This window comes from Corvus hawaiiensis, chromosome 24 (genome assembly GCF_020740725.1).
Source record: "Corvus hawaiiensis isolate bCorHaw1 chromosome 24, bCorHaw1.pri.cur, whole genome shotgun sequence".
Taxonomy (NCBI): domain Eukaryota; kingdom Metazoa; phylum Chordata; class Aves; order Passeriformes; family Corvidae; genus Corvus; species Corvus hawaiiensis.
This window is the reverse complement of record NC_063236.1, coordinates 5437015-5458166: the sequence shown is the minus strand read 5'-3', so window position 1 is coordinate 5458166 and position 21152 is coordinate 5437015. Positions and strand designations below refer to the sequence as shown.

Below are 21152 nucleotides of genomic sequence, written 5' to 3'. Positions count from 1 at the left end.
ACCTGGTCTAGGGGAAGGTGTCCCTGCCCATGGCAGGGGGTGGAATTAGATGAGCTGTAAGTTCCCTTCCAACCCAAAGCTTTCTGGCATTCTGTGAAGACCTGGCAACAAATTTGGAAGCTAAACACTCACTAAGTTCTACAGCCACCCTCTTCTCAGACTGGGTTAAAGGAATTTCGTTCTGCTGTCAGGACTGAAAACTGAGATACACCCCCACATGAGCTGCACGGGGCCACGACAAGGTTCCCTCCATCCCTGTCAGGTCCATCTTCAATAAATCCAGGTCCCACAGCCAGCACAGTAAGAACAGGAGTGGCACCAGTAACTGGTTCATCATTACAGTTGTTCCCAGTCTCTGGGAATGAGACTCTGCTGATTGTGAACTGGGGCTGGGCTTGTTGGGGCTCTTCTGGAGGAAAGCTCTTCCTAGGCCCTCTGCAAATCCTCCCACCTCTTTCTAGCTTAGAAGTGACTCTGAACTACACTCTCTAGACTAGAACCAACAGTGACAGTTTTCTTGGAAGCCAGGACAGACTTCTGGCTCTTCCAAATCCAGGTAACACCAGTAAGGGGAGCCAGGCACACGTGTGGCTCTCTGTACACAAGGAGGTTCGTTCAGCACATGGAAAGCCATGTGGCTACTCAGACTCTAAAATGTTTGAAATTTCTCCTCTTAAGAAGAGTACAGTATCCCTACTCCAAACACTGCGGTGATTCTTAAAAAGTCTTTGTCACACGTATATCTATTTCTCAGGCATACACACACGTATATATGTTTATATATACATGTACATATCTTAAAAACTCACATGCACTCTGAAAAAAGAAAGATAAGAAAAAAAACCCTCAGCAAAAGCCTCAAGTACAGATACTGTTCCCCTGGAAACAACTGGAAAAGTACAGCATCCCAGCAATGCATTCCTACAAACTGGAGAGTTGCCATCAGCAAATAACTATCCATAAGCTGGAGGAGGGAGGAGAAGCAAGTGCAAGGTTTGCAGGCAACAATGCTGACAGCAGTTCCCAAAATACAATTCCTTAAGTTAGATAATGAACTATGTCCCCAGCAGCAAGTCAATCATTGGCAACTACATGGAAACAGTCGAAAAAGAAACTTTCCTGCTCTCTTATCCAAGCAACAGGTTTCGGTTCTTCCCTGAATTTATCCCTGTGCTGACATGTTCTGCCCATCAGCCCACTGCAACTGGAAACAGTCATTAGAGAAACTGTCAGAAGCTGGATGTGCTCTGTCTTTCCAGGCAGGAGAGAAGGATAACACATCAGACTGCGAGTGTTGGAGCTGGGAATGAGGGGGGAGACAGCCTGACAATGCCGAGTTATTTAATAAGCTGAGGACAGAGGGATAACAAGATCATAGTCCTAAAGCCTTTCACAGCTGGCTCGAAAAGCCTGGGCTGAGAATTCCCCATTTTCAGGCCTTTGCTGCTGGGAGCTGTCGTTGTGTTTCAATCTGGACAATGAATTCTCAGCTCGTGCAAGTTTCAGTGTCTGAATTTCTGCCCTTTGGTTACAGGTTGATTAGCAGCTTCACTAGCAGCAGATTAACCTCTTTATTTCCCACAGCTCTGCTTCACTCAACATGTTCAGGTGCTGATCCAAGAGATTAAGAGATTTGTGATCTTTGCCACTTGTTAATCAAAACAACCAGCTCCCTTTATCCCTGCAGAACTCCTGTTTCCACGGGACGTTTACAATGGGGTGAGGTTACACGTGTGACAGCTGAGACTACAAGAACACTTCTCATCAGGGAGGTCTGGACAATTTTGCCTGTCCTTTCCCATGCCCTGTCCCTGGAAGTGCCCAAGGCCAAGTTGGACGGGGCTTGGAGCAACCTGGGATAGTGGAAGGTGTCCCTGCCCATGGCAGGGGGTGGGATGAGATGAGCTGTAAGATCCTGACCAACCTCCCAACCCAAACCATTCCATGGTTCCATGTTCAGTTCTGTGTGTGTCCCTCAGACAGCAGAGCTGCTCCTTCTGTGCTGTGTCCCCACCATGTCCCCACGGCAGCTCCTTGTGCCTCCTTAGCTGTCGGGACTGCACCAATATGAGGTGAGGAGTGCTTGGGTTGCAGATCCAGCTGGGAACACAGCCCTGCAATCCCTCTGCCAGAGGAATAAAATACAGCATTGGTACTCCTGAGAGCTCACCAAGTTTGGGGCTGGGGGAGTCAGCACATACATGAGAAGCTTTTAATGATCTATGTAATCCCTTCACATTAATTAATGTCACTCAGCATTATGGTGAAGAGTGAAAAGGCAACAAACATCACAGTGATCACATTCCCTAAACTGGCTGCCATAACTGTTGCTGTGAACTCAGACCTTTAAACTTCTGCCAGCAGAAGAGCACATGTACTTGTTTAAAAAACAAAAGAATTCAAGAATTCTTTCTGTAAGAGAAAAGCAGAGAGTGCTGCAACCCCAGAGCAGAGGCAGCCAACAGCACCTGAAGTGAGAGTATGACCGGTCTCTGAGACACTGAATGTGTCAGCTGTGACCCTCACAAGTGCAAAGCTTACCAGGAGGGAATATTTTGGAATTGTTTGTGTTCAGCACAGGACTTTGGGTGTCAATACACAGCACTGAGTGGGTTGTCACTGTGACAGGGAACAGCGTGCACTGTCTGCAATACTCAGGAGCTGCATCCTTGCATTAAAAATCTGCTGCAGGAACTGGAGCAGGATGGACTCCACTTCCTGCCACTGATAGAGGAAACCAATGTCCTGCCTCTGCCAGCATCCTTCTCATTTGCAACTGAACCAACACAATTTGACATTTTTAACAACTTTCAGCAGACTTGTTACGGCTTTCCCAAAAGCTGGATTACATTCTGAAACAGGAAATTTTCCAGGGCAGAAAATCCCCACAGAAAAAAAAAATTAACTTGGCACAACTCTGACTATTTGGGAAATTGTCTTTTGCAACAAAAAAATAAAGTAAAATCAAAACTTGATAAAGAAGGTTCAGCTACTGAACCAGATAAGCCAGAGCAGCGATGTTCGCCTGCCAGTGCATTCCAGCAGCCTTCCACTGCCACCTTGTGGGAGCAGGAGACGCCTGAACAGCTCAGGAACAGAATCACAGATCAGCCCCAGCTGAATTACACAAAATATCACTGAATATTAATAATGTATCAAAGATTTCCATTTCCTACTGAGCTTACATTGCAATTTCTTAGCCTGAGGCTTTGGTTCAATTTCCAGTGTCCACTGTTCTCAGGGACAGAAGATTAATTAAGTCTGCACAAAAACTTTTCAAATAGAAATCCCAGGGAGGTTTCCTGTCTTCCTTGGCTCCTCCACCTGTCACATCCCCAGGTCAATACTGCGGAACACAGAATTTACCAGAGTAGCTGATTTAGTGCCGAATTAGCTCTCAGCGACACATAGGATCTTACAAATATTTCAGGTACATCCTTGTCTTTAATGACCATTTTGGACACAGAGAAGTAGCTGAACTCGTCAAAGTTAGTAAAGCCCAGACCCTGAACACCCAGGCAGTGGCACTGGGATGGCACCAGAGCCAGAAGGTGCCATTACTGCTGTTCCACCGAGGGTGAAGTGCGTGCAGCAGGGCAGTGGTTCCCATTAGTAAGCCAAGAGGAATTGCACACAAACTCAGCATGGACAGGGCTGGGGAAAGGCAGTTTTACCTTCTGCTTGCTCCACGCTGCCAAGCTGCAGTTCTTTTACAATGCTTAGGTCAAGTGGTCCCTGCTTCCTTCCCTTGACCATTCCTGAAGGATCCCGCATGGATTCCTGCTTTTGTTAGCAGGCCAACCTACAGCCTGGACTCCCCCGCCCAAAGCAAATGCTAAAATATCCACCCCCCTTCCTCTGAGCCCTGCGTGGATAAAGCCCTGGCAGCTGAGCATGCAGCACACACCTGCTCGCCACCCTTACAGGAAACCACACTGACCCCGGCCCACACCTCGACCTTACTCCAAATAAAAATGCAGCCTGATTTCTGATCCAGCAGGAGCAATCTCGCCTCTTCCCAACATGGACAACCCCATGGCCAGCAGAATTCCTGCCCTCCCACGTCATCTGCACCAGCAGCCTTTGAAAAAAGGGACAACTTTATCTGAAAGCGATTAACTGCAGAGGCAGTGGCAGAGAAATGCTGTCACAGCAGGTGCCAGATGATCGTTCAGTTCTTCACAAGAGAGAGAAACCTCTTAACTTCTTGTTGTCCACTGTGTAGTGTGGACAGGAATCCTTCCCTTGCCTTGTAGCACCTCCTTGCATGAGCACCCCACCACTCTGCTTCCCCAGGGACCTGTCCCAGGAGATTAAGACCACTCAGCTTTACATCAGTCAGTGATAAGGATTGTAGAGTTAAATGCTATTTAAAAAAAGGTAGCAGCGAGCTATTGCTCACAGCCTTTTCTGCCAGTTCCTCTCAAGCGACATTTAAATACACCTTAAATGCAAATCTCATCGTTTAACTTTCACAGAGATCAGGGGCTTTTATTCTATTTGTCAGACCATAAGGGTTAAGGGACCTATCAGGTGCCACATCCGTGCTCTTCCCAGAGGACACACACTCGGAATGCCCACAGGACAAGAACCATGAGGTAAAAGGACTTGCGAAAAATTGTTCATCTAACAGTACTGGTGGAGGAGGATTCAGTTATTAATATATTAATAATATATGCTACTATAATTAGCAGCTGGATCCTTAGAATGAAAAATAAATTCCTCTTGGGAATGAAGCAGGAAACAGAAGTGTTTGTCAAACACATTTACCTGGCACGTCAGTGAGCTTCCTTCAGCTGAAAAACATTTCTAGGGGAAACTCTGGAGGGCAAGAAGGCATGGGCTGAACAGGGCCACCAGCCCCACAGCTGCCCAGAAAACAAGCCCACCTCACTCCTACTCCAGATTTATCTTGGAATCATGGAATGGTTTGGGTTGGAAGGGACCTTAAAGCTCATCTAGTTCCACCCCCTGCCATGGGCTGGGGCACCTTCCACTATCCAAGGTTGCTCCAAGCCCCATCCAGCCTGGCCTTGGACACTGCCAGGGACAGGGCAGTTAAGTGAGAAACTGGTCAGAATAAATTAAAAAGTAAGGAGGAGAGAGAAGAGTTTCCTGTCTCTAAGAGTATGCCTGATGGCAAGTGCTGGAACCACCCTGCTGGAACCTTCCTGAGGAACAGGAAGAACCCACACAAGAATTCAGTTGTATAAACACAGTGATGGGAGGTAAAAGAATTAAAATCCTAATTCTTGCCAAACCAGGAGAGATTTCAAATTCAATAGTCCTTTTAAACTGGCCACATAACTGAGAGCACAGACCTGCCTTTCAGAAGTTCTCAGGCAAAATCTATCTCACCCCATGTGCCAGCTGTGGGCTGCACGGTTGCCTTTCCAGCTGTTCTGGGAACTAAAACTTCCAGAGTATGAAAAGCTTCAGCCAGATCTCCCAGCCTTCCAGCACAGGTATCTCACGGCTCAAGTGATATTCCAGTATGGCAGGATCTCCTGCAGCCCCTTTCTCAGCCCAGGGAACAGAGCTCCAAGCAGCCCGGACCTGTGACACCAGGAATACTCTGGCAGGGGCTGAGATGCTGGACTCCCGGGAGAAGCCGCGAGCAGAGCCCTGCACTGAGCGTGCACAGACAAGGGTACAGAGAACTTGGGGATGAAGCTTTTCGTGGCACTAGAGGCCGCTGTCACCCTGGATGAAGGTGGATAATCCAGCCCTGGGCTCCAACCAACAGGATGCCCCATTCCCCCACCACCTGCGGGCACCCTGCAGAAACGAGGAAGCTGTTAGTTCTGTCCTGGCTAGAACAGGGTCTGTGTGAGGTACTATAGGCACAACATCCACACAGCTGAAATCCACCCTCAAACAGGGCTGTTTGAGTTCAGTGGACAAACACTGACAATGGGAGACAATTTGCTTTTGGCAGGAGATCATCCAAACGGCCAGACTGCACCATTCATCAGGAGCTCCAAAATTCCCAGAAAAAACCCCAAAGCAATTGCCTGGCACGAGCACTGGCTGTGGCAGATGGTACGTTTCCAGCTCCCGGCAGCAGCAGCACACCGCAGGGCTGCAGAGGAGCATCAGGAGGCTGGGATGTGCAGCAGGACACGTGGAACACATGTGGCAGCAGCTGGGCTGAACCTCTGGGACATGCAGCCCCAGCCCCGGCCCCGACCGGGCACAGTCCAGCCGGCACCACACGGGCCTAAAACGGACTCTGCTCTGCTGCCCCTCTGCTGGTTCTTTCCTCCCCCTTGTAATTTACACTATTTTCCAGCTACTGGAGTGTTTCCTGACCAATTCAGCTGGAAAACAAGGAGCAGGTGAAGCACCATGGGTCAAACGCTGTGGTGGGGCAGGGTAAGGCTTGTTGGCCACCACAGGATGCAAACCAGCACTCCAGAGCCCTCTGCCAGTCGTTCTTCCCCAGCCCTAAGGAGCCTCTTCTGCTTTAACCTTTTGGCTTCACAGAGATAATTTTAAGGCCACAAGTTCGGAGACATCCCTGTGATCTAATATTAGATGATGAGCCTGTTTATGTTTTTGTTGCTAAGAGCAAGCTGGCGCACTGGAAACACCGAAGCAGCCCAAACACTCCTGCAACAGCTGCCGCTGAGAACTGAAATCCATACAGCACTGCCCTGACAACTGTTTGCCATTTGCCTTTTTATTTTACTGGAATTGGTCTCCTTCCCAAATAAGCTCTTCCCATTTAGGTGACTTCTCCTGTCTCCCTGGGTCCATGTTTCCTAGTTTCAATATGCAGGCAGCTCTACCCCACTGTGAGGACGTACATTCATCAGTAAGGTTTCCTCCCCCATGAGAACAATGTATAATTTCTGGGCTTTTTTCCTCTCAGTAGCTTCAAACCATCAACTGAAGGTGGGAGGAATTTTCTGGTGTTTTCTCTTTACATTACCATAATTCACAGGAGATGGTTCTCTAATAAAAATGCAGGAGACAAACAGATCTTCTGTATTATTTATAGAAACAGATTTGGCAGCAAATGCCAATGCAGTAATATTAATGGATGCTTTTTTGGGTATCTACAAGTAACCATCCCAGTCCAGTTCTCTGTCTGCAGACAGTGCCAGAAGTCTGGGGGGCACTTTGTGCAGCCCATTTCTGCAGGGAAAAATCTGCTTCTGCAACTTGATTCTGGGCTTGCCAAAATGGAGACACCATTGTGAAAGGTCTGAAGTGAGAACTGAGAGCACAGTACTCACTCTGTTCTCTTGCACAACCTCACTGGGCACTGGCAATATCTTTTGGCAGCTCATCTCGATTCAATTGCAAATGACCCCAACCCAAGTGACCTCCTGCAACTCCACAGGAGCACACAGAGGCACTTCCAGGGCTAACACAAGTGTTTTCACACCAACAATACCCTGCAGTGGCTACTGCAAACTGTCCCTGCACACAAAGCTGGTGAATGTGGCTCCAGAATGTTTGCAATACCTTCCAAGTGCTCCCTGTGCTAGCTCTGGGAAAAGAAAAGAAAAAAAAAAAAAATCCCAAACAGAAGTTTGAGTATTTTCCAACAGCACAACCCACCTTGCTTGGAGGATGTGCTGCAGGTGAAGCTGAGCAGCAGCTAAGCCCCACCACCTTTAGCCTTGTAAGCTGATAATTCCCATTACTGCTTTTGCCATCCCTCGGCCTCAGGCCATTTAAGATGTGTCAGAGCACTATCTGCACTCAAGAAGTGCTGTATTTCAATAAATCACTGACAGTTTGGAAGAATCCAAGCACTATATACTCTGCATGAACTCGTTGCTGGCTAGAAACAGTCAGTTCATCGCTGTATTTTATTTATTTCTATTTGCTTTCACTGATGCCATTAGAAGAGACAGATTTTGGAAAAGTTAACCTGTTTGCAGGAAGAATATATGGATCATTGCATATTCTGTAATTAATGCACAGGGTAAAGTTCCTTTAAAAAGAGCTCTGGCTCCCCAGGTTTGTATTTCCCCAGTCTTAAAATAACACCATGTGATAAGAAAGAGATACCACCAGCTGGAGTCAGAGTCATTCCCAATGCTGTTACTGCTGGAATGGCCTCAGCTGCACATGGCAGACTCCTACCTCTGGCCTTTCCAGTCAGTCAAAGCCCTACCTGCTGCTGGAGTCCATCTCCTACTGTGTCACACACCTACATGCCCCAGGAATGTTTGTTTTCTCCCATTAACTGCAGAGGGAATCTGGGGGACCTGTGCAGCACAATGTTTCCATTGGGGCATACGTAAACACAGCTGAGCCAAATCAGAGGGACAGGTTTTATCTGAATGTATCTCAGTACAATGGTCTTTATAGGATGGGATTCATTTTACAGAACTCACTGCAAGTGGCTGCTCTGCTGTGTGTCCCTACAAACACACTGGGATAGGGCTGAGATTAGTACTGAAGAAAAAGGCTGAGATACTGAAGAGACAAGTAGAAAATTATGAAACTAAATTTAACCTACAAGCCAGTGATGACTCAGTTCAAAATCTTCAGACAGAGTAGGGACAGCAGCCTGGGAACTTCATGGAGCACCTAAAAACCAGTTCTTACACCCCCACCATCACCACCACGTGAGAGCTGCCCACGGAGGGGGCCACCAGAGCCCACTCCTCACTGACCTTCTGCGCTCCCTGGCCTCCTCAGCTGAGAGGTCCTTCCCCGGGGCGGAGGCAGCCCCGGCATTCACGGTGCCGTTGGCAGCGCCGAGCACAGCACGGTTTGTGATTACACCTAGAGGGGTGCTGGCACAGCTGCCCTCTGCGTTTTTCTCTACAGCAGAATCAGTTTGTTGCCTGAAAGGGGCTCTGAAATAGAGAAGACATATGGAAAGCAAAGCAAGTGAACTCCAGTGCTGACCGAGCCCAACCTCCTCGAGGGAGCATGGACAGTTCATCCTCCTCGCTTTACACTCATGTGCTCGTAGAGAGCAGCCACAGCAAAATGAATTTTACAAAACTTGGAGAAGAATGAGCAGGAGGAATTAACAGCCTTCACATCCCTGTTAGTAGTAAAAATGATTAAAAAAATGTACCTGGTGAATAAGCAGAAGGAAGGAACTCCAAGAGCTTGTACACCGAGCGCCCGAGGGCAGCCTGAGCACGCGCTGTGTCACAGGGACAGAAGGCACAAGGGACACACTGTGGACTGTCACCAGCCTGCCAGTCACACCCACCACTGGAACTGTCCAACACCACCATCCTGGGATTGCTTATCATTCTGGAATTGCTTATCAGCACTTCCCATGTGGAAGCACACCTTCAATCCCTAACCCACTCCAGAACTCAAGAACTTCCAACCCAAACGCTGACTTTTGGAGCTTTATCTCCGCTGGGAGCCATTACCTGGTGTTGTGGCAGGCTGAAGCAGGAGTGTTCACACCGAGAGATGTGGGACAGCAAGAGACAGGTTGCCACGGGGTGCCCGGGGAGGTAGATGAGCCAATGGCAGTGGGTGAGGTAGCTAGAGATGGACTGCGACTGGCTGAAATGTAGGGACTGCTCAGGTCACTACTTCTACCAAATGAAGCACTGTAAAACATCACAAAATCACGTCCTTCAGAGCACAGTAAATATTCAACAGCACATCCCACAGCTGGGCTGGCAGCTGGGAAGGGAGCAGGTACCACATGGCAGCAAAACGTGTGCAAGGAGATCAGAGAGCGGCGGAGCTGTCGTCCGTCGCCCACACAGGCCAGCGCCAGCAGAGCCCTGCTTAGCTAAGCCCAGCTCAGTTCCAGCGAGAATAATGGCGTGGGGGTGAGTTGGGAAGGATCAGGGAAGGAAAATCCCTGCTGCAGTGAAAGCAGGGCACATGGAGCACCCTGTGCCCTGAGGAAAGGTGGGTGCAAGGATGAGGATGCTTAAAGCAGAAAAGGAGAGAGTGACATAAGCGGGTCTGGCTGCATCACCCCTGAGGATGTCCAGGACTTCCAGTTTTAAGAACTTGCTTCCAGTGGCTTGAAGTTTTGGCAAAGATGATCAGTTCAGGCTTTAATTCTCTTTAAGACATGTTTCGCACAAACTGTATTTCTGGAAAATAGCTAGCACAGCTGTCCAAAAATATTCAAGAATGAGCAAGGGAAATACATATTTTGCCAGTTTAAAGCAAACACTGAAAACCAATCTTACTGAAAAGCTGTGTTTGTGTTCATATTTTGGAGAAGAGGGAGGAGGAAAAAAGAAGGGCTCTTATACAAGGATGGACCCTTTCACTTTTTCAAAGAAAATCCAGCCTAAGGGGAGAGAAAATCCGCCCTAATGGGAGAGAAAATCCACTCTAGTGGGAAAAGCTACATATCTCTGAAAACAGACCTGATGAAATCTGGCAGAATCTCCTTCTTGCACATGCCCAAGCCCTGCACACAAGCTGCTCACTGCCTGCACAGAGCAATCCAGTGGGACCTAGGGCCCTGCCACACCTTTCCCAGCAGCTGGCAGGTCTGGCTGCTACCGGTCAGACTGGACTGTCTGAAGGATCAAAAGTGAGGAAGGCTGGAAGGCTGGCTCTCCCCTTCTGCATCCTAAAGGCTCCCATGGCAGGGCACATGGAGCCAAAGTGGTTGCACAAGAATAAAAGCTGACCTAGAGGAAACAGCAGGCCAGGACAGAGCTGCAGGCTTTAGGGAAAACCAGGGAAAACAGAATGAAACTGGAAGTCAACTCTAGAGTAAGAATCCAGAGAGCAGCCTGAGGCTGAAATAACACTGGGAAGAGACAGGACCACAGCCAAGGACAGGAGGCCAGAGGAAGGATCCAGTCCTGTTCACCCAGGCACCCAATTTACAAGCCAGTTCTACATGCCAAGGCCCCCAGGCAGCCCAGCATGAGCAGCTGGTCCCTAGGGAGCCAAAGGGGGCAACAGAGCATCTTGGAAGGCCTCCATGGGGCATCCTGGAAGGCCTCCACAGGGAGGAACCTCCCATTTGGGCTCGTCAGTTGATGGCTGCCTGCCATATCCAGGTCACACAGGAACAAGCAAGTCATTGTCACCAGGTAGCAACCTCCACCGGAACCTAAACAGAGCTTCCTCTGGAATGCTGGCCCCTGCCTGGAGCATGTGGGAGCAGGAAGTCCTGCTGGAAACAAGTGACTCCCTTCTTGGCTCTCTGCTCCAGAGGGAAAGGCCAAGCCCTGGAGATGGGCTGGGAGGAGGGTAGGAGTGGGAAGAGGAGCCTGGCTGGGGTGGGCGTGTGGAGCAAGAGGCTGTGGAGTTGCATAAGTGAGTGTTCTGAGGAGACGATGGCAGTGGGGCCTGTGCCTGGGAAGGAATGAGAGGATCAGCAGGGGAAAAGGTGGTGGCAGCCCTGGGGGAACAGAGTTGATGTGGCATCATCCTAGGGGAGCCCAAGGTAGAGAGTCTGGGGCACAAGGGTGGCCGCAAGAGAGAAGGAACTTGGTCAGGAAGGGAGGATGCAATAGGGTTATCAAGAAAGCCCTGACAAGGATTGTCTTTCAGAAGGGAAAGGTAACGGATGAGGAGGATGGAAGCCGCACCAGGTGCCTGGGAAAGCAATGATGTGGGGGATGAGAGGGAAGGAGGAGAAGGAATGGAGGCAGAGGGCACAGGGATGGCATTGTGCCAGCTCCAACACACATGGGCAGAGAAATGTGGTGCTGAGGCACCAGGAACATGCTCCTGCTCCCAAGCGAGCCAAGGCACTGCCACCTCTGTGGGAATCCACCTCCCAGCCTGCCCCCTGCATGGGTGGCCCTGCACAGTGTGTAGGGCACTCCAAGACATTTACTCCATTGTCCACGTTTGATCTGAACGGGACCAGAAAATTGCAACATAAAGGTTAGCCAGGGAATCCTGTTAATTAACAGCTGTGTCCATAGGAGTCTGTGAAAGGGAGGACTACGAATTTATGCTGAAGAATTCAACACTAGAAATAGAAAAAGACACTGGCACACTGCTCCTCATTTTCTAACATTATCACCACAACAGAACCATCAGGAAATGAGCAATGAAATGTAAAGCAACATTTCAAAGCAATAAAAAGAAATACTTCTGAGAACAGCAAAGGCATTAAAAACTTTAACTTAACAACCTTCACACTCTTAAAAAGCTTCCACATGTGCTAATAAAAAAGGTTTGCACAAAGCACGTAACTATCTTTTTTAAACACACTGCCATGGGATATTGCAGAGATTAAACTAGGATTTGGGTATGGAAGTTGGCCACAGTGGTGGCTGTTAAGAACAATGGTTAAATATAACCCTTGGCTCCTAAATTCCTGATTGCTGGAAGCAAGGAGAGTGTGGGAGGTGGAAGACTGCTCTGAAGTTATACTGGCTTTTGCAACTTCTCCTTCAAAACCAGCTGCTGTCAGAAACAGAGTCTGGGCTGCAGGGACTGTTATCCTGGCTCACTGCAATGGCTTTTATGTGACCAGAACCAGCAAGGAGGCATTTGCATAAATGTGAAATGAAGGAGAAACTGTGCGGCTGAAGGATTTCATTTTGATGCATGAGCCCTTCCTGGGAGGCAGCACTTCTGGCTGATGTCAAAGGCAGGATGCTGAACTAATCCAACTTGCCATGCCAGTTTTCCTCCATATCCTTTCATATATAGTCAAAGTGACCTGGCTTTTTGAAGGCCAGTACACACTAAAATGGACACCACGATATCAGAGCAGGGTTCTGTGGATTTCTGGGCCAGTGGTACACACAGAGAAAGCAGGACAAGTGCCAGTACCATGACAGAGAGAGCATCAGTATTTGCTTCAAATAAAGCTGAAGAACATTTGTAACATTGCTGCAAGTTATGTTGCTCCCTTTTAGTAAAAAAAAAAAACAAACCAGCCTTTTTCCACATCTTAAGATGATCTGCTGCTGTTATTCATTCTATGTTTGGGGGGTCATATAAAACACTTAAAGAACATAACTAGGGTTAGATGGGATATTGGGAAGGAATTTTTTCCTGTGAGGGTGGTGAGGCCCTGGCACAGGTTGCCCAGAGAAGCTGTGGCTGCCCCATTCCTGGAAGTGTCCAAGGCCAGTTTTGTGGAAGGTGTCCCTGTCCATAGCAGGGGTTGAAAGGAGATGGGATTTAAGGTCCCTTCCAACCCAAACCAGTCTGTGATCTTTATGGAGATTAGTCAAATACTGAGGCAAAGGGGAGTTGCAGCTGTACACAGTCATCCCCTCAGTAACATCCAAGCATGTCATATTCCCTTGAATTCTTCCTCCCTAAGTACAAGCTTTTACTTTTTGGAGTTGTGTTCAGAGTTTTGATAATATCTGGAAATGACAAAAAGCTTATGTCTAACCAGGTTCCTTTCCTCCTCTTAGGGGTGGATGCACAAGGCTGGAGAAATCATAAATTCAATACAATCATATTCCATTTCTCTGTGCTCTCCCACAGAAAACTGTATGGGATAAAGGTCTAATTGATCATGATTTTACTGTGTGTATATGAAATGCAACCCCACTGATCTCTCCTTCAAAAGCACATTTATTCCTACCCGACAAAGGTATTCTATGTACCTGCTTGTGAACCAGTCACTCTTATAAAAGGCCAGAATTCAGCCTTTGTGACGCTAATTCAGTATTAGTGACATCCCACTGCAGCCTAAACCTTCCCCACTCTCTGTTACAGTTTAACCAAGGAAATACACTACAACTGTGTGAGTGCAACACTAAATCTGGTGCTGGATTAGCTGGGATAAACCAGCAATGTTTGTAAGATTGCCTGGGGGTGACTGGGCAGTCCCTCAGAGCGGGGAGCAGCAAAGGTGTGCCAGCTGCAAGGGGCAAAAGTTTTCCAATGTAATCAGCTGCAGCTTGTCAGACCAGCTTTGGAGAGAGACAAGCTATGGAGGCTGGGCTGTCATCACATCCCAGGATAGCTGTGAAGTCACTGGAATGGATCAGCAGAGCAGAAGGCTTCTGCTTGAAGGGGCTGCTTCACCTTTTGTGGCAATGGATCTGTACGTGCTCAGCAACTGGCCACACACATCCTTGAGCACCACTTACCTCTACAGCATAAACACTGGAACAAATTGCCTCTTCCTGAGTAACTCAAGCAATTGTTTCATCTTCAGGACAGTTATTAAGTTCAGGGTCTGGAATCTGGTGAAACTCAATCTAAAACCTTGAGCTATTGCTGCTGTTTTCCTTAACCAGAAACACAATGGCTTTGCAGTGTGACATGTTTATTACAGGCTGTTTTGATGGTCTCCAGTATCAGCTGAAATAAAGCTGAGGTGCTGCCACTGCTGATCCTCCTGCTCACAGCTGAGATGAAAATCCAGCAATGCCCTGTTTGCCTCACCAGGGCAGGGCATTGCTTCAGCTCACTCAGAGAGCTATTAGCTGGTACCCCAAGGACACCGAGGCTCTGCCTCCCAAGGGGGTCCAGGACACTGCAGTTACAGAAGTTCTGCCTGGAACTGCCTTCCTGCCTCTGCCAGGCTCCTTTACCAACAATCAGCCTCTACAACTTCACACACCCTGGGCACAAACTGCTTCCTTACTGCCACAAGACAACGGTGGAAGCATCAGTTTTACTCCTTAGCAAGTGCTGTACATCATGCACAAGATCACTGCCACTTTCTGATAATACCATAAACATGGGACTAATATAAACCAAAATTAGAGATAAGCTATAACTTACTCACCAAGAGCTATCTGAACAATGCTTTCAGACTCTTATTACATTAATCTGCTTTTATGATCAATTTTGGTTTTATTCTCTAACCATAGCATCAGCATTAAACAGAGAAAACATTGCATTTGAGTTATGGGAACAAGAGTATTTAAATTCAGTCCAGCAATTTGCAAATTAATAAAAATAATAGCCTTTAAAAACACCATTTAGCATGACAAACATCAGGAAGTCTTAACTTTTCTTTCCTGCTCCCAGCAGAAGAGGGTCCCAAGGCCAGTTACAAGATGCAGGAGGCAGCAAGCAGGAGGCTGAGGTCTGGGTGGCATGTTAAGAGTGGCTCTGACTGCCTGAGAACCCACGTAAGACAGAACTGGACATACCTTTTCAAGTAGGTGGATACATAGGTAGTGGGTGCACCGGAGTGGGGGGCTTCGTTTTCCTTTGGCTCGTCCCTCCAGGGCTGCCGGGTGTAGGAGCCACTCCGCACCAGGTTCACAGCGGATTCTCTAAAGCAGGACAGAGCACAGGCTTTGCTTAGAAAAACCTCTGGAGTCTGCTTTTGGCTCCTTTACAGTTTCACAACACAGATCCTTTCCTTACACCTATGTGCTTCATTGTTCAGGTGACACAGCTCAGAGAAACACCTGCTCTGGCCTTAACATCAGCTCCTGCTCTTGCCAGCTCACTTCAGAACCACAGATGATGTAATGTTTTGCATAAAGAGGAACAAGATCCTTTTTAGTCAGAAAACTTGCAAATGAAATTCAGATTGTCCACAAAGGTAATTTAACATATTAAATAGTGTCATTTAATATTCTTGCTACTGTCTGTTATCAAGCAAACTATAAATGGGCAGATATTGGAACTGTAGGGAAGCTTTTATTCTTCGAGGTATCTAGGCAAGGACAAAAGCAATTCAGCACAGCAAATCCTTTCACAGAATCATGAGGCTTGGAAAAGCCCTCTAAAATCATTGAGTCCAATGATTAACCCAGCACTGCCAGGTCCACCACAAAATCATGAAGCAGAAAACAACAAACAAAATATTTACAGTATCTAAAGCTACTCAACAAGTTATCAAGAAATTCCTGGTAGTCCTATTTATCCTGGTTATCTGAAAACAGGGCTCTTTCCCTATGCTACTGCACACTCTGGCATCTCTTCCGGTCCTGGACAGGACCCGGAGCTTGTAGTGCAGCACTAATCCATTCCCTCATCAGCCTGCAATTATTTCTCATTTCCAGTTGTTGTGCCCACACTGATGCTCTCTTGAGACACCTGTGGGTTCCAGAAAAAAACCTCAGATGTTTTGAAAGGAAAGAATATTGGGAAAAATCTGTACTACACAGCATGCCTGGGCACCATCTGCTCCTGAAGGCCAGCTCTCCTCAGCCAGTCCCCACTCCACTCAGCAAAGGATGCTTGTCAGCACCCACAGCTGGATGTGCCACTCGATAGCAGCCTCTGCCAAACCGGCTTGAGCTGATCAACAGACACAAATTGTCTGCAAAACTCTGGATCTCAGAGACTGCCTGAGAGTGAACAAGAACACAGCAGGAGGCTCTGGCAAAAGATCAGCAAAGAATCTCAAGCTGTGCTGAAATTCTCTCAGGGTGTCACCTGCCACAGCTCCTGCCCGACAATTACAGTTCACAGCCACCGCTCTGCATGTGCCTTTCCTCCTCTATTGGGGAAGTAGCTGGAAATGAGGCTAAGGTCAAATTTTACTCCTTCTAGTAAAAACTGAATCATAGAACGGCCAGGGTTGGAAGGGACCTTAAAGCTCATCCAGTCCCACCCCTGCCATGGGCAGGGACACCTTCCACCTGCCCAGGCTGCTCCAAGCCCCATCCAGCCTGGTCTTGGACACTTCCAGGCATGGGGCAACCACAGCTTCTCTGGGCACCCTGTGCTAGGACATCACCGCCTTCACAGGGAAAAATTTCTTCCCAATATCCCATCTATCCCTGCTCTCTGGCAGTGGGAAGCCATTCCCCCTTGTCCTGTCCCTTCAGGACCTTGTCCAAAGTCCCTCTCCAGCTCTCTGGGAGCCCATTTAGGCACTGGAAGGCCCCTGAAGAAGTTGCTTGTAAAAATGAGCTCCTCAAATACATCTGGAAATCCTGGATATATATCCCATTTACACCATGGTTCCGTCCAGGGGCATCTACACTCACTGACTGTAACAGCTCTGCAGTGGAACAGTTCCTACACAGAAGAGTTCACAAGCTCAAGTGAATCTCAAGTGACAGAGGTGTGAACAAAAGGACTGAAGGTGACTGCTGAGCAAGTGACAAGTACAAGGTGCAGCTACAAAACGAGACATTTGCATATAAAAGGAACAAGGATCCATAAATCTGGTTGCCTGGATGGAGCCTGTGCCTGTGTGAGTACAGGGATGGAGGAACCAGTCTGCTGGTTCCTGCTCACCTAAATAAAAACCAGTGTACCAGAACTTTTATAGACAGAGCTGGCTCTTGACATTGTCAATTCCTGTGTACTTGAGACTGCTGAGAAAATATACAAAGCATGACTACAGAAAAATTATATTCCAGAAGTACTATTGACAGGATGGAAGCTGAGCATTAACTTCAGCCAGTCTCACCTGTTTTCTTTTTCTTCTATATCACTCGTACTGCTCAGTCTTCTGGGGACTATGGTGGCAAGATAACTCTTGTTCTCTCTGTCCTGGTAAAGCAAAAGAGGAACTTCAGCTACACATCTCTTACCCTTTCAGCACGTTCAGTGGAAATAAATTTGTGTTCAAATTTCTTCAACTAAGAAAGCATTCTCCTATCAGCTGGTTTAAGGCAATTTCTTGGGCAACACATACCACAGCATAGAAATATCAGTTCTGAAACGGATTTCCCGATGAGCATGGTAGTGAGTAAAAGCATGTTCTAACTTAGAGAATGACTTGTAAATCACAGAATCAGAGAATGGCTTGGGTTGGAAGGGATCTTTAGTCCACTAGACCAGAGCTCCATCCAAGGTGACCTTGAACACCTGCAGGGATGAGGCATCTACCCATGGGCAGAAAAGTTACAGTTACTGAATATGTGATATGGGATTTACAAATGCAGCTGGTGGATACAGGAAGAATCCATATAAACGACATGGAAGGAGAATCTCCACTGCAGGTATGTGCTATTGCCTGTAATGGACATTTTCTGGTAAAGAACAGGCTGTGCCAGACTGGCAGCCCCTGTTCAGGGGCAGCCCCGTCCAAACTGAGCAGGAATTAGGCCAAAGGGGCACCAAACTCCAGTTCTGGAGAAACAACTGATAGGAGGAAAATATTTTTCAAAAGAAAAAGGAAGTAAGAATGAAAGAGACCCGCATTTGTTACGGATACAAATCCCAGCAATAACTCAAAAGGAAAGAGGTTTACACCTGTGGGGTAAAGTGGATACACTAAATCATCCTTGCTGAAAGCCAAACCTTTTCCTTGTTGTCCAACAGCGCAGATATCCGAGGGCTGGACGAGGAGCGATAGATGGAAGTTTTATCCCTCTGTGCCTCACGAGTGGCAGCGACTTCACTCAACATGTTGTGGCTGCCAGTCTTCCTCAGGCCCAGCCGCCACGACGAAGGTGACTCATCCTTCTGCTCGTCTGACTTGCTGAGCCAACTGAACTGTGGAGGAGAAACAGGGACATTTGGAAAAAGGAAGAGCACTGCAAGGCACACTCTAAGTTCAGAAAGTGTTTCAAAAAGCCCCAGTTTTTGCTGGGCTACATTTGTAAGACAGAGTGACTTTTATTTCCTGTTTAACTACAGGACAGAGTGCAAGGCGAACTTGCAGGGATGCAAACTGCTGTAGTGCCTCATCCCCAAGGACAGAGGATGAAAGGAATCTTGTGCCACTGTGCAGGTCTTTGCCTACACAGTGCCCTCCTCCAGCTTTGAGGAAAGAACATAATGAACAGTGAAGCTTTTATTATCACCCATTTAGGAAGGGGTAATTATTCAGTAAAGGCAGAAAACCAAAAACAAGTACTCAGGTCTTATGGAACTAGCTGCAAATAAACCCCTCACAGCAACAGAGTCCAGGAGAAGTCATTGAGATCATCAGGGAGTTGTAGCCAACAACACTGTAAAGGAAGAGACTGAGGAAACCTGGATTGTTTAGCGTGGAAAAGAGAAGGCAAACATGGGATTTAGTTGCTCTGCTACTTGGGGGTGGGTTTACAGAGGACATGGAACCAGACTTCTCTGCAGTCCACAGTGAAAGGAGGAGAACAGACAAGGTTCCACATGGGAAACCCCAGCTGACATGGAGACATAACTCCCAGCAGGAGCGAAGCTGCACTGGGACAGGGAGTAAGGGAGTAGAGCATCTCCATCCTCAGAGACCTTTTAATACTCAGCTGAGCTCAGGTAGGTCAAAGCAACATGACATGAGCTTAATCCTGCTTTGAGCAGGACACTGGACTTTGCAGAGGCCCCTTCCATGGGCAGGTAACTGTGGATACCACAGAATGGGCCTTTGTGCTTTTTTGTTACATGAGGCACTTCTGACCTGCATATATTGGTCCTTAAATACACAACTGCCTCAATGTACAACTGCCTCAATGTATGACTTTAGCTACAGTTACCAAGTCTTACAAAAGGCTGCCTAGTGCCATCCAAGAATGGAGCCTGAGCAAGAGACACTTGTACAGGGCTAAGCATCAAGTTGTACAGGAAATAAAGCAAACAAATTATTAGGAGTTACTGGAAAAGTACAGAATACAAAACACACAACCACTGTGGCTCTGTGTTACTGCAGGGTACAATCACACCTTTGGTACCACACACAGCTCAGCTCCAGGGCTCAGCAGCAGTTGACAAGAAGGGAAGAGATTCAGGGAAAGGCAGCAAGAATGAGTAGAGCAAGAGAGGTCTTGCATGAGGAGATACTCAACATATCAGTAGTCTCCAGGCTGAGATATGACCAAGGTAGAAGAAACACTCTGTGGCACACAGAAGGGTGAATAAGGAACAATCATTCCTTGGTCCTTTCCATAAAGGAACGAGGGGCAGCAAACAAACCCAGCTTGCGGTAGGTTAATGGGACAGGGAGCTTTGTAGAGTTTTTAACTAAGCTGAAGGACTCTTTACCACTGGACATTAGAGGATCCCAATCAAAAAGTGACTGCATAGAGGAAAAGTCCAACAGGGGCTACTGAAGACAAGAATTACACCAGGTTCAGCAAGTCCCTGAAATGCCAATTGCTGGAAGGTGGGAGGGAATTCCTGCAAGATTCTGTGTTCTGTGGTATCTTCTGATGGCCACTGTCTGCCAGGACACTGGGCAGACAAGGCTTTTGATCAAAGCTGATCTAAGCATTATTATACCATAGTCTATCTGACACGAACCATCTGACACTATTCAGAATAAATGGAGCTCCTGGGGAGCTCTGCCCTCAGACTCATCGTCTGAAGACTGCCAAGCTAAAATTATCCCTGCAGTATTTGAGCAATGTTTTCAGCTCATGTCATTTCAATGCAGATGCAAAGAGTTAATGTGTACTCCACCATTTCCAGCACTTCCAGTCTACTGGGCTACACAGCTCTAACATTTTCATGTAGTTTTGATGCTTTCCTCAGAGAAAGCTCAAAACCACAGCAAAATCTGTCGTCTGTAAATTCTGAACAACACAGGAACAGCACATACTAATAACTCCCCTAAGAGAGGGCACCACAGTCTAAAGCCCAGCCCGTCAAAGAGAATTACAGAAAAGTCAAACAGGTGAGAGAAGGTAAAGAAGCTGATCTTAAGTGACTGAGGTCAAATCAGTAATTGCTCTGCTCACAGGCCAGCTTCTATACCCTAACACCCTTATTCTGGGTTAAACAGCTCAAAGGAGTGAGACCAAACCTCTGCAGCTGGGAAAAGGTTACCTGAAGTGCTCACAAATCCCAGCATCCTTCTACCTCTAACAGTTCCCCTGCTAAACCAGCCTGAGCTGAACAATGCCCAGAGGAGCTCTGTTTCATTTGATCATGGTTACACTCAGTTGCATGTGGAAAACAAAAAACTGTGACTAAGCAAGAAACATTTCCCTCTGACAAGCACTGAGTGCTTCAGCCCTGGGCCAGGTATCTGTGTTGTTTTCTCCATAGTCTTGTGCAAAAAGAAAGCAGCAGCAGACGACACGAGTTCTGTGCAGAGCAGAGTCTCCTGGTGCCATCTAGCTGAGTGATCTGAGAGTTGGAGGATTCACATAAGATTTCAGTGACCACCTTTCAAAGCTTGTATAGCCCAGTTGGCCAGCCACATGCAAACTACCCTCTGCTTGCTGGGCTGTAACATCACACCACTGACTCAACTGGCTTTGGCAAGTCAGAGGCACTTTGGAAGATGGTGCCAAACTCACTGCTGATACGTGAGCAGGAATCAGCTCTGGTGACAGACCTGCTGGGAAGACACTGGCAGCAGCCCCCTGAGAACTGACAGCACACAGAGCATGTGCTGTAGGCTGGGTTTCTTCAACACAATTTGCTTTGGAGGGTCAGAGATTCAAGAGGAACCGTATTGTACC

General features: G+C 47.5%; 1 protein-coding gene across 6 annotated transcripts in view; it reads right to left on the bottom strand.

Annotated features, from left to right (window-relative positions):
* Positions 1–21152, bottom strand: part of PPP1R12B (protein phosphatase 1 regulatory subunit 12B) — a 132725-nt gene that overhangs the window by 57006 nt on the left and 54567 nt on the right. For 4 of the 6 annotated variants that reach the window (XM_048327736.1, XM_048327735.1, XM_048327732.1 and 1 more), the window contains exons 10-14: positions 18067–18261; positions 17231–17313; positions 15006–15131; positions 9360–9545; positions 8637–8822 (exon numbers count right to left, since the gene is read on the bottom strand). In XM_048327736.1, coding sequence (XP_048183693.1) covers positions 8637–8822; positions 9360–9545; positions 15006–15131; positions 17231–17313; positions 18067–18261 — 776 coding nt within the window. The remainder of the gene's footprint in view (positions 1–8636; positions 8823–9359; positions 9546–15005; positions 15132–17230; positions 17314–18066; positions 18262–21152) is intronic. The other 2 variants (XM_048327737.1, XM_048327738.1) reach the window with 2 other exon arrangements.